Here is a 12,969-nt window from a genome sequence, read left to right on the forward strand (position 1 = left end):
AATGCATTATTTAGTGAATATTGTTTTGTGTGTAGCACTGTGCCAGGTATTTTGGGGGATAATGAAGCCAAAAACTTGGACTTTGCTTTTAAAGGACTTAAAATCTACTTAGAAAAACAAGGAAACTATTTTAGAAGATAGGTAGGATCACAAATGAGTAATTTGAAGAGTTATGTAAATGGTACATTTGAAAACATAGGTTCTTTAGGAGCTAAAAGGTGGTGGCTGTAGCACAGTGAGGAAAGAAAAAAATAGATAAATTGGACTTCCTTGGGGTGCCTGGGTGGTGCAGTTAGTTAAGCATCCAACTCTTGATCTTGGCTCAGGTCATAATCTTACAGTATGTGAGTTTGAGCGTCGCCATTGGGCTCTATACTGATGGCGCAAAGCCTGCTTAGGACTCTGTCTCTCCTTCTCTCTGCCCTCCCCCCCTTGTGCTCTTTTTCTTTCTCACAAAATAAACTTAAAAAAAATTTTTTTTAACTTAAAAGAGAAATTGGACTTCCTCAAAATAAGATACTTGTTTTTCAAACTACATCATCAAGAAAGCAAAAGGAGCCCACAAAATGGGAGAAAATATTTGCCAGTCATATATCTGAAAAGGGACTTTTTTTTCTGGAACATATAATGAACTGTTATAACTCAGTAACAACAACAACAAAAAAAAAACCCACAATTAGAAAATGTGCCAAGGATCTAAATAGATATTTCTCTAAAGAAGATATATATGTGTCCAAAAACATGAAAAGATGTTTAACATCATTACTGATTAGGAAAGTACAAATAAAAACCACAGTGAGACCACTTCACATCCCCCTAGAATGGCTATAAATTAAAAAGACATATAATAGTATTGATGAGGATATGGAGAAATTGGAACCCTCATATATGCTGGTGGGAGTGTAAAATGGTGCAGCCACATTGGAAAACAGTTCAGCAATTCCTTGATATGTTAAACATAGAGTTAACATATGATCCAGCAGTTTTACTCCTAAGTGTCTTACACCCAAGAGATTTTAAAACATACATCTACACAAAAGCTTGCATAGGGATGTTCATAACAGCATTATTTATAATAGCCTAAAGATGGAAACAACTTCATTGTCTGTTAACTGCTCAATAAAATGTGGCATATCCTTGTGTTGGAATATTATCCATCTGTAGAAAGAAATGAAGTTCTGATACATGCTACAACAGGTAAGAATGTCGCAAACACACTAAGTGAAAGCCAATTACAAAAGACCTCATATTGTATGCTTCTATTTATTTGAAATGTCCAAAATAGGCAAATCTATAGAGACAGAAAGATTAATGATTGCCAGGTTAGGCAGTCGAGAGGAATGAACGGTGACTGCAAATTGGTACAAAACTTTTTTTTGGAAGTTGAAATATCCTAAGATCAGATTACAGTAATGGTTGCACAACTGTATGAATATACTAAAAAAATGTTGAATTGTATGGCGAATACAGGTGAATCGTATGGCGTGTGAATTTATCTCAATAAAGCTGTTTTAAAAAAGGGATGGTCTTGAATAGAAATGTCTTAAAAAGCCTTCAAGGGAAGAGGTATGGCTGAACTGGATCTTAAAGAATGGGGAAAAATCAGATTGACCGAGTAGAAGCCATTTTATGTATGTTTGTAATTTTATTTTTTCTTCTTAAAGTAATTAATGTGCTCATGATAAAAAAAAACTTACAGAAAAATAAGAGTTGATAAGTAAGAGGTAGTCTTCCCACTCATTCCTGACCTTCTAGATAAAGCCTATGATCAGCTTTTTTTTTTTTTGCGTGTATACAATATAAATGTATTTACATTCACATTGTTATATGTCTATATTTACACCTACAACTTATCAAAACAGAATCATTGTAAGGGAGAGCCTGGGTTAAGTAAACCAGGGTAAAATGAATGAGAAAATTACAGTCAGATTATGAAGAATGAATGGGTTTAGAATTTAGTTTAATAGAAAAAATGATAAAGTAGGATATGTTTTAAGAGTTAGGATTATTGTGTATAGGTACTGTGTGGTAATTCGCAAGATACTGGAACACATTTTGTCTTCCTCAGGAGCAGCCTAGTTAGAAAGGTGACAAGCACACATAAGGCAGAAAAAGACAAGAACTGTAAGAGCTCTGAGGAATAAGAAAGAGAATTTCTGTCTGAGGTGGCCAGAGAGGATTATGTAGGACTGAATTGGGGGTTTAATTTATTGACTATAAATGGTTAAGTAATTAGAGGTGTAGGGACAGTAAAACGCAAGGTGTTTTTGAACGCTATCAGGAAATCCATATGGTTGAAATGGAGCATTCATATAGGAAAGAATGGCAAGGTGGCAAAGAAGCAATACCTGGTGTTTACTGAGTGGTGCAGGATTGTGACTAAGGCTGTAGCAAATTGTGAGGTGTTTGTTTTTGAGAGAGAGACAGAGCATGAGTGGGTGGGGGGCAGAGAGGGAGACACAGAATCTGAAGCAGGCTCCAGGCTCTGAGCTGTCAGCAGAGTCCAACACAGGGCTCAAACCCATGAACTGAGATCATGACCTGAGGGAAGTTGGGCGCTTAACTGACTGAGCTACCCAGGTGCCTCTGTATTGTTGCTTTGTGTTTAACTTTGACTAGTTCTCCATGGGTTTAATTTTATTTTCTGTATCCTCATAGCCTAGTCCAGTGCCTGGCACATAGTAGGTGATTTAGTAAATAATTATTTAAGTGGTTGATTTCCATAGTTGGGGCTGTTTTGTTGTTGTGTGTGTTTTGTTTTTTGTTTTTTGTTTGTTCTGACATCCAGGGTTTCTTCCCTTCATGGAATTAAATATAAATTTTGGGTCAGATCACCTTCCTAGGAGCCATCCAGAAGACAGCTTCATTTCAGTCCTGCATTCATGCTTTTTCATTTTTATAGGTATCCTCTGACTTTAGGAATTCTCTTATAAACTATTATATTCTCATCCCACCACATTTTATCCTGACCTTAGCCCACTTAGGCCTACTTTCCTTTCTTGCCTTTTGTGGAAATTGCTAGACAAATTTGTTTTCAAGTTCAAAAACACCTTCTGGCCTGTTTATTCTGCCTAGAAGTTCATGGTTCTAGTATACCTGATGACCCAACTGCCTTGTTCTTTTGTCTCATTTCACACTCACACCTAAACTTTAAATACTCTGCTATATTTTTTGTCTTTATCTTTGTCTTAGCTTCTTTTACTAGGTGGTATGCTCTGGGGATAGAGCGGGGATTTTGCACCCTAAGGACTGAACAAAAGCACAGATGTCACAACACTGTAAACTACCCTGGAATTAAAATTTAAAAACACAGATTTCTTGGGGCACCTGGGTGGCTCAGTCAGTTAAGCATCCAACTTCAGCTCAGGTCATGATCTCGCGGTTCTGTGCTGACAGCTCAGAGCCTGGAGCCTGCTTCAGATTCTGTGTCTCCCTCTCTCTCTGTTCTTCCCCTGTTCACATTAAAAAATAATAAAATAAAAATAAAAGAACTACAGATTTCAAAGAAGGGATATCCAGGATCTGGTGGACTGGCTGGATTTAAGGAATGAAGCTTCCTAGAGTTGTCACAATAGATCCAAACCCAGATAATGCCACCAAGAGGCCGAGAAGTTTCTGAGTGGAGTACCATAGCTGAGATGTTAATATCCAATGTTTTTAAGAATCAATCCTGTTCTTTTTGTTGCTGCTCAAAAGATATTTTCTGAACACAAAATTTTTTTCATAAGTGATAATGAATGGTCCATTCATTGAAGGTATATTATATGCCAGTCACTGAACAGGGTGTTTTAAAATGCATTATGTGAACTCCATAGTAATCCTGTGAGGTTTTATAGGCAAGAAAACTGTGGCACAGGTGTTCACATTGCAACCATGGTGTGGAACCAGGGTTAGAGTCCAAACCTCTCTGAATCCTAAGCCCATACTTTTTTGTTTTAAGTTGGGTTTATTGAAGTGTAATTTAGATAGGTCAGTCTTTTTTATTTTAGCCTTTATAGTAGATGAATGCTAGTATCTTGAGTGGTTTTTTTTTTTCATTATGGTTTTATTTTGCATTTTTCTAATGTTTATGGATGTTAAGTGTCCTTTTAAATGTTTATTTGCCATCTGAGCATCTTTGGACAAGTGTCTATTCAGATATTTTGCCTATTTTGAATGGGATTTTTGTCTTACTTGGCTGTGAGAGTTCTTTTTATTCTGGATGCAAGCCCTTATCATACATGTGTTTTGCAAATATTTTATTAACTGCTTTTCCAAGGACAGCAGCTTTTGATTTTGATGAAGTTCAGTTTATCAAATTTTTTCTTACAGTTTTTTTTTGTTTCCTGTTTAGGAAATCTTTGACCCCAAATTGCACAGATTTTCTACAGTGTTTTCTTCTTGAAGTTTTGTAGTTTGAGTTCTTACATTTATGTTCCATTTCAGGTTAATTTTTGAATGTAGTACAAGGTAAGGTTGAGTTTTTCCTTCTTCCAGCACCCAGAGCCTACAGTGTTAACTATTATCCCACCCTGCCTCCAGTCTTAACCTCCCATCATTAAGTATGTGCCTTTGTGCACATGGAGTCCTCCAAGTCTCCTACTTAGCAAGTACTCTTACAAGAGTTAGAGTGAATGGATAGCAGCATCTTGTACAATGTCTTCAATATAGTAGTCATTCATTCAGTGATAGCTATGAATTATTGGTAAAATTACTCATTCTTCCATTTAGCTAACATAGAGAACATCAATTTTGTGTGAGGGGATACATTAGTGAACAAAATTCCTGTTTTTATGGTGGTTACATGCTACTCATTAATCTACAAATCACAAGATAAGATACTACTGTAATTTTATTAAATGACTAATATTAAAGTTGAGGGTGCGTTTAGGTGCAACAGTGAAAGCTTCAAGTTGATATCTCAGCACTCTAATGTTACATTAGTTTAATAAATTAGGTTCTAAGAATATCTTAGAAGAGGAATAGGTCATCCTTGGATTTGTAGAGACAAACATTAGAAGAATATCCCCAGCAGAGCCTGGTTTCACCTATTCCTAGGAGATTAGGCAACCAGCTGTCCTTGGAAGCAGGCCAAGGAGATCATTTATCACACTTAACTTGTTCACAGTTTTCTGTGCTTGAACAGACTTTGAATCAAAGCATAGTTTTCCATGTAAGTTTGGCCTTCAGATTCAGAATGCACTGGTAACTCACTGTGAGTTTCTAGTCCACTCACTAATTCTGTTTATTTTTTAAATAAATTGGGGCGCCTGGGTGGCTCAGTCGGTTAAGCGGCCGACTTCGGCTCAGGTCATGATCTCGCGGTCCGTGAGTTCGAGCCCCGCGTCGGGCTCTGTGCTGACAGCTCAGAGCCTGGAGCCTGTTTCAGATTCTGTGTCTCCGTCTCTCTGACCCTCCCCCGTTCATGCTCTGTCTCTCTCTGTCTCAAAAATAAATAAACGTTAAATAAATAAATAATAAATAAATAAATAAATAAATAAAATCGTTAGCCTGTTAAAGATTAAGTTTTTATAATGTACTTTACATAATGTGACTCTACCCAGTGACTTCTCTGGGACATGTTGAGGGCAAGGCAGTTTATTAGTTTTGTTTTCTTTTTTACTAGCTGTGAGGAGTTGGACAAGTTACTTAATGTCTCTGCTTCTCAGTTTCTCTGTGCCTCCTATAATTTATAGCCTTGCTAGCATTAAATGAGATAGATCACTTTTACTAAGTATCTAGCCCAGGACATCTTAACTTCTTTTCATTCATTTGCATTATAAACTAGTGAAATTTATGTATTTATTTATTTTCAGAATCGTCTAAAAGAAATTGAACAAAATCTTTCTAAAATAATGAGACTTGACAATGAAATCAAAGCCTTGGATAGCCGAAAGAAGCAGATGGAAAAAGATAATAGTGAACTGGAACAGAAGATGGAAAAGGTTTGTGGTGGTAGAATTTTGTTCTCCAAAATTTTGAGATTATTTAATGAACCTCATTTGAATCCATTGTTTCAGTCATATCTCAGAAAAAACACAAATCTTGTTGTTTGTGTTATTTCCATGTATATGTTAAAAAGAAGGACATTGAGCAGGTGCCTGGGTGGCTCAGTCTGTTAAGCAGCCAACTTTGGCTCAGGTCATAATCTTGCGGTTCATGAGTTCGAGCCCCACATCGGGCGCTGTGCTAACACCTCAGAGCCTGGAGCCTGCTTCTGTTTCTGTGTCTCCCTCTCTCTCTGCTGCTTCCCGGCTTGTGCGTACTCTCTCCCCTCCCCCAAAATTAAAAGAAAATTTTTTAAAGGATATTGAAGAAGTTTAGTTCATATTTTGTACCTCAGAATGATAACTTCATATATTTACTCATTAAAGCTCTTTATTTTGATTCTATACAGGTTTTTCAAGGGACTGATGAACAACTAAATGATTTATATCACAATCACCAGAGAACAGTGAGGGAGAAAGAAAGGAGACTGATAGACTGTCAGCGTGAACTGGAAAAGTTAAATAAAGAATCAAGACTTCTCAATCAGGAAAAATCAGAACTGCTTGTTGAACAGGGTAGGACAAAATGTTAACTTGGTCTCTTTTCCTGTTATAATATTAAACATTTTCTGCATGAATAATGAATCTCCAGGAAATTATGCTAAGTGAAAAAAGCCAATCTCAAAAGATTATATACAGTATGTTACTATATAACATTTATATAACATTTTTGAAATGTCAAATTTTTATTTTTTACTTTTATTATTTTTTTAATTTTTTAATTTATTTTGAGAGACAGAGCAAGTAAGGGAGGGGCAGAGAGAGGGAGAAGGGAGAATCTCAAGCAGGCTCCACACTGTCAGCACAGAGCCCAACGTAGAGCTTGATCCCACGAACCATGAGATCATGACCTGAGCTGAGATCAAGAGCTAGACACTTAACCGGCTGAGCCACCTAAGCACCCCTATTATTATTTTTTTAAGTTTATTTATTTTGAGAGAGAGAGAGAGAGAGAGAAAACGTGTGAGCAGGGTAGGGGCAGAGAGAGAGAGGGAGAGAGAATCCCAAACAGGCTGTACCCTCAGTGTGGAGCCCAGTGCAGGACTTGATCCCATGACTGGGAGATCATGACCTGAGCTGAAATCAGGAGTCAGTCATGTAACCTACTGAGCCACGCAGGTGCCCCAAAATGTCAAAATTTTACAAGTAGAGGACAGATTAGTGGTTGCCAGGGTTACTGAGTAGGAGAAGGGACGGGGGAAGGTTAGTATGGTTATGGTTATAAAAGCCCAAGAGGTACTATCGTGGTATTGGAGCTGTTCATTATGTTTGCTGTCTTGGTGGATATATGAACTTATGCAGTTAATTATATAGAACTTAATTTTTTTTTTTTCAACATTTATTTATTTTTTTGGGAGAGAGAGAGACAGAGCATGAACGGGGGAGGGGCAGTGAACGGGGGAGGGGCAGAGAGAGAGGGAGACACAGAATCGGAAACAAGCTCCAGGCTCCGAGCCATCAGCCCAGAGCCTGACGCGGGGCTCGAACTCACGGACCGCGAGATCGTGACCTGGCTGAAGTCGGACACTTAACCGACTGTGCCACCCAGGCGCCCCTAGAACTTAATACACACAAATAGACAAAAGTAACACTGGGGAAATCTGAATAAATCTGATGGATTGTATCAGTGTCATTATCCTGACTGTGAAATTGTACTGTAGTATTGCAAAATATTACTAAAGAAAACATTGTTTTTCTACTCACAACAGTTCTGACACCAGTTGTATGGGTTTTTCCACATCAAGCAATTCTCCCACTTCTCAGTGGGTAAGATTACATTCTCACACTAATTAGAGTTAGGGCATTCCCCAAGAAGTCCCAAAAGACTGCCTCTCTAACTCAGATTCCAGTTGCAAGTCCCAAGTTGCCTGTCACATATAATTCTGATCAGTTGACTATAAATTAGGGGTCCCCACAACCCCTTTCTGAGGTCTAATAATTTGCTATAATGATTCATAAAACTTACAGAAACAGTATTACCAGTTCATTCTAAAGGTTACCACTCAGGAACAATCAAATGGAAGAGATGCATAGGGCAGGGTCTGGGGAAGGGGCCTTCAGCTTACATGCCCTCTCTGTGTGCAGCACTTACACATGAACAGGCACCTTGATGTGTTCGCCAACCTGAAAGCTCTCTGAATGCTGTCGTTTAGGGTTTTTATGGAAATTCCATTACGTAGACATGGTTGAATAAATCATTTTAGTCATTGGTGATTCAACTCCATCTTAAGCTGCTCTCCAGAGTTGGGGATGAGGGTACTGAAAGTTCCTAATCTCTAATTACATAGTAGGTTCTTTTGACAACCAGCTCCTCTAAAAGTCACCTCATTAGAATAAACTGAGATACGGCTGAATAGGATTTGAAATGAATAACAAAAGATGCTTCTTTCACCTGTATCACTCAGAAATTCTAAAAATTTTACGTGCTTTGTGCCAGGAACCAGGGACAAAGACCAAATATGTATTTCTTTTTTTATATATAAATTTTTAAAAATGTTTATTTACTTTTGAGAGAGAGAGAGAGCACAAGCAGGGAAAGTACAGAGGGAAAGAGAGGGAAACACACAATCTGAAGCAGGCTCCAGGCTCTGGGCTGTCAGCGTAGTGCCCAGTATAGGGCTTGAACCCACAAACCGTGAGATCATGACTTGAGCCGAAATCAGAGACTTAACCAACTGAACCTCCCAGGTGTCCCTAAATATGTGTTTCTTTTATTATGTCACATTACCATGGTTACCAATGGAGGGAACTGAGCAAAGGATATAAGACATTCTGCTGTTTTTTTTTTATAACTGCAATATGAATATACACTTATTTTAATTTTTTAAAAATCAGTTGATGAAAGAATTATTATGGTTGTGTTTTTTAAAGGTCGTCTACAGCTACAAGCAGATCGCCATCAAGAACATATCCGAGCTAGAGATTCATTAATTCAGTCTTTAGCAACACAGCTAGAATTGGATGGCTTTGAGCGTGGACCATTCAGTGAAAGACATATTAAAAATTTTCACAAACTTGTGAGAGAGAGACAAGAGAAGGAAACAGAAATTGCCAACCAAATGATGGTAAATATTGTTATATTCTTTTGTTTGTATGAGATTCTCTAATTAAAATGTTTTAGGGGCACCTAAGTAGCTCACTCCATTGAGTGTCTGACCTTTGGTTTTGGCTCAGTTCATAATCTCACAATTTGTGTGATTGAGCCCCATTTCTGTCCTGCTCCATGCTGTCACCAGAGACTGCTTGGGATTCTCCTCTTTCTGCCCCTACCTTGCCTGTGTACTTTCTCTCTCTCAAAATAAATAAATAAACTTAAAAGAAAAGAAATAGCTTTTAAAAATTGTATTAATTTTTGGATGGACCTCATTTTGTCTTTTTTTTTTTTTTTTTAAATGTTTATTTTTGAGAGAGAGAGAGAGAGTGTGAGCAGGGGAGGGGCAGAGAGGAAAGGAGACACAGACTCGGAAGCTGGCTCCAGGCTTCCAGCTGTCAGTACAGAGCCTGATGTGGAGCTCGAACTCATGAACCGCAAGATCGTGACCTGAGCCAAAGTTGGACACTTAACCGACTGAGCCACCCAAGTGCCCCTGTTTTGTCGTATATTTTAATTAGTGTTAGAATAAAATCTGTAGGAGATAGAAAACACCTTTATGGAAGCAACTTTTCTGAAGTTCATAAGGATAAAAATATGAAGAAGATACAGACTTATATTTTAAGTTTTATTTATTTTTTAAAGTTTCTTTTGTGAGTGACTATGAGCAGGGAAGGGGCAGAGAGAGAGGAAGACAGAATCTTAAGCAGACCCTATGCCAGCACAGAGCCCAGTGTGGGGTTTGAGCTCAGGAACCATGAGATTATGACCTGCACCGAAGTTAGATGCTTAACCAACTGAGCCACCCAGATGCCCCTATTTTGATTTTAAGTAAATTTTTTTTCTTTTTTCCCCTCATTATTTTGAGAAATAATGAACATATATCATTGTATAAGTTTAAGGCATATGGCCTGATTTACATATATTGTGAAATGGTTACCACAGTAGGCTCAGCTAATAACCATTTTATTATATAGGTAAAAGAAAAGAAAGGGAAAAAAATTTTTGTGATGAGAACTGCTAGGATCTCCTCCCTTAACAATTTTCCTTTATACCATATGGCAGTGTTAGCTGTGGTCATCATGGTGTACCTTACATCCCTAGTATTTACGTATAACTGGAAATCTGTACCTTTTGACCACCTTGCTCTAATTCTCCCTCTTCCCACCATCTACCTCTGGTGGCCCCAAATCTGATCTCTTTTTCTGAGTTTGGTTTTTGTTTCTTGAGTTTGTTTTTAGACAAAAACATAAGTGAGGTCATACAGTATTTATCTTCCAAAAGTTCTTTTTAAAGGTAATCATAAAAAAAGTTTGCTCATAACTAATAATGATTATCTCAAGATGATGGTTATTACATTTTTTTGTACTTTTTAAATTTTCTTTAGCGTGCATCTGTTAATTTTGCGTTCAAGAAACTTATTAATAAGTTCAGTGAAAAAATTATTAATGCTCGTTTTCCTCATGTGTATTTAGAATGACTTTGCAGAAAAAGAGACTATGAAACAAAAACAGATTGATGAGATAAGGGATAAGAAAACTGGACTGGGAAGAATAATTGAGCTAAAATCAGAAATCCTAAGTAAGAAGCAGAATGAGCTGAGAAATGTGAAGTATGAATTACAGCAGTTGGAAGGATCTTCGGACAGGATTCTTGAACTGGACCAGGAGCTCTCAAAAGCTGTAAGACATTATTTGAGTAATCCAATAATTTTAAGGTGTAGGTAGGACATTTAGAATCTTGCATTCTGAAGTATTTTATCTACTGCTAATCCTAAGATACTGGCATTTCAATAAAAATGTCCACCTTGTTGAGGAATCTCATATAAAATTAAAAAATATGAGTATTATAATTACACCAACTCTTTGATTCTGGCACTGGGTGGATTGAAAATTAGAATCACCTTGGAATCTTTTTAAAAACACTTAGGCTTAGACCATTCCTAATCAAAATCTCTAGGGTGGAGAATGGAAGGTCCACTCAAAGCCAGGTGATTCTTATGAGTACTTTGGTTAAGAACCACTTACCTAAGTTAAAAGTATTTTCCCTCTAGGTTCCACACACTGTAGATTTTCTATGATTATTGCCATGTTACCACTTTTTATATCGTAAAAATTTTCTTAGCTCATCTCTTCCTTTTTATGAATTTCCAAATTTTCTTCTTCATTTGTAATCTGTCCCCTTGCTTCACATCTCTGCCACCAAAGTAGGCATTGTAAAGTTTGGCAATTCTCCCTCTCAGATTCCATCTTGATAATTTAAGTAAACATTGCTATTTGCATACATTTCTGTCAATTTAGCAGTTTGTCACAATATTGCCTTGTGATGGGGAATCACCCGTCAGAAGAATCACTAAACTATATACTTAGATGTATTTTTCTCAGTTTTACAGTAAATTCTCAGTTGTTTTCCTCTTTCACCTTCCAGGTTCATTTACTAATTCTCTACCATTATAGTAAGGCAGCTTTATAAGATTTTCCCTAAAAATCTTATTTCTTAAGCTTTTTCTCTTGTTGGATAAAAGCAAACAATCATTTTGTCATTGTTTTAACATGAATATATAAATTTGTGTGTTTGAATTTTTGATAAGGAACGTGAGCTAAGCAAGGCTGAGAAAAACAGCAATGTAGAAGCTCTAAAAATAGAAGTAATAAGCCTTCAAAGTGAGAAAGCGGACCTAGACAGGACCCTGCGTAAATTGGACCAAGAGATGGAACAGATAAACCATCATACGACAACACGTACCCAGATGGAGATGCTGACCAAAGACAAAGTATGACCTTGCTTTTTGTTCTGATTATACTTTCTGGTATTTGAAATAACTATGGAATATTTAGTTCATACTGGCATTATATTTTAGGAGTTAAGTGAGCTTAATACTCTGTAAAATCAGGGCGCCTGAGTGGCTCAAGTCGGTTAAGCGTCTGACTTCGGCTCAGGTCATGATCTCATGGTTCTTGAGTTCGAACCCTGTGTCGGGCTCTGGGCTGACAGCTCAGAGCCTGGAGCCCGCTTCAGATTCTGTGTCTCCCTCTTCCTGTCCCTCCACTGCTTGCACTCTGTTTCTTGCATTGTCTCAAAAATAAATAAGCATTTAAAAAAAAAAAAATTCTCTATACAATACACTTTCTCTATACAATACACTCTATACAGTTCTCTATACGATACAAAAAATTCTCTATAAAAAAAGTTTTTAAACTTTTTTTGTAATTATAAAAATTAATATAGAAGAATATATACACTTGCACATTGCTATTAATTTTTATCATATCTCATACAGAAGTTTTCTTTTTTTTTAACGTTTATTTATTTTTGAGAGAGAGAGAGAGAGAGATACCATGACCAGGGGAGGGGCAGAGAGAGGGAGAGACACAGAATCCGAAACAGGCCTCTAGGCTCTGAGCTGTCAGTCCAGAGCCTGGTATGGGGCTTGAACTCTGAACGGTGATATCATGACCTGATCCGAAGTCAGACACTTAACCGACTAAGCTACCCAGGTGCCCCTCATACACAAGTTTAATTTTCATGTTTTCAGACTTGTTACTTTTTTCTCTTATGCACAGAAAGCAATCCCCAGTGTAAGACTTTAAGAAATTTTGTATTCTAGGGGCGCCTGGGTATCTCAGTCGGTTAAGCGTCTGACTTTGGCTCAGGTCATGATCTCACGGTTGGTGGGTTCGAGCCCCCCTCAGGCTCTGTGCTGACAGCTCAGAGCCTGAAGCCTGTGTTTGGATTCTGTGTCTCCTTCTCTCTATCCCTACCCTGCTTGCGCTCTCTCTCTCTCTCTCTCTCTCTCTCTCTCTCTCTCTCTCTTTCTCTCTCTCTCTCTCAAAAGTAAATAAAACATTACAA

At 37.5% G+C, this 12,969-nt stretch overlaps 1 protein-coding gene across 4 annotated transcripts in view; it reads left to right on the forward strand.

The window, feature by feature from the left end:
• Positions 1 to 12,969, forward strand: part of RAD50 (RAD50 double strand break repair protein) — an 89,599-nt gene that overhangs the window by 27,609 nt on the left and 49,021 nt on the right. For all 4 annotated transcript variants that reach the window (XM_003980753.6, XM_045058746.1, XM_045058743.1 and 1 more), the window contains 5 exons: positions 5,796 to 5,924; positions 6,377 to 6,542; positions 8,898 to 9,091; positions 10,593 to 10,799; positions 11,708 to 11,890. In XM_003980753.6, coding sequence (XP_003980802.3) covers positions 5,796 to 5,924; positions 6,377 to 6,542; positions 8,898 to 9,091; positions 10,593 to 10,799; positions 11,708 to 11,890 — 879 coding nt within the window. The remainder of the gene's footprint in view (positions 1 to 5,795; positions 5,925 to 6,376; positions 6,543 to 8,897; positions 9,092 to 10,592; positions 10,800 to 11,707; positions 11,891 to 12,969) is intronic.

The sequence above is a fragment of the Felis catus genome, chromosome A1 (genome assembly GCF_018350175.1).
Source record: "Felis catus isolate Fca126 chromosome A1, F.catus_Fca126_mat1.0, whole genome shotgun sequence".
In the NCBI taxonomy this organism is placed as follows: domain Eukaryota; kingdom Metazoa; phylum Chordata; class Mammalia; order Carnivora; family Felidae; genus Felis; species Felis catus.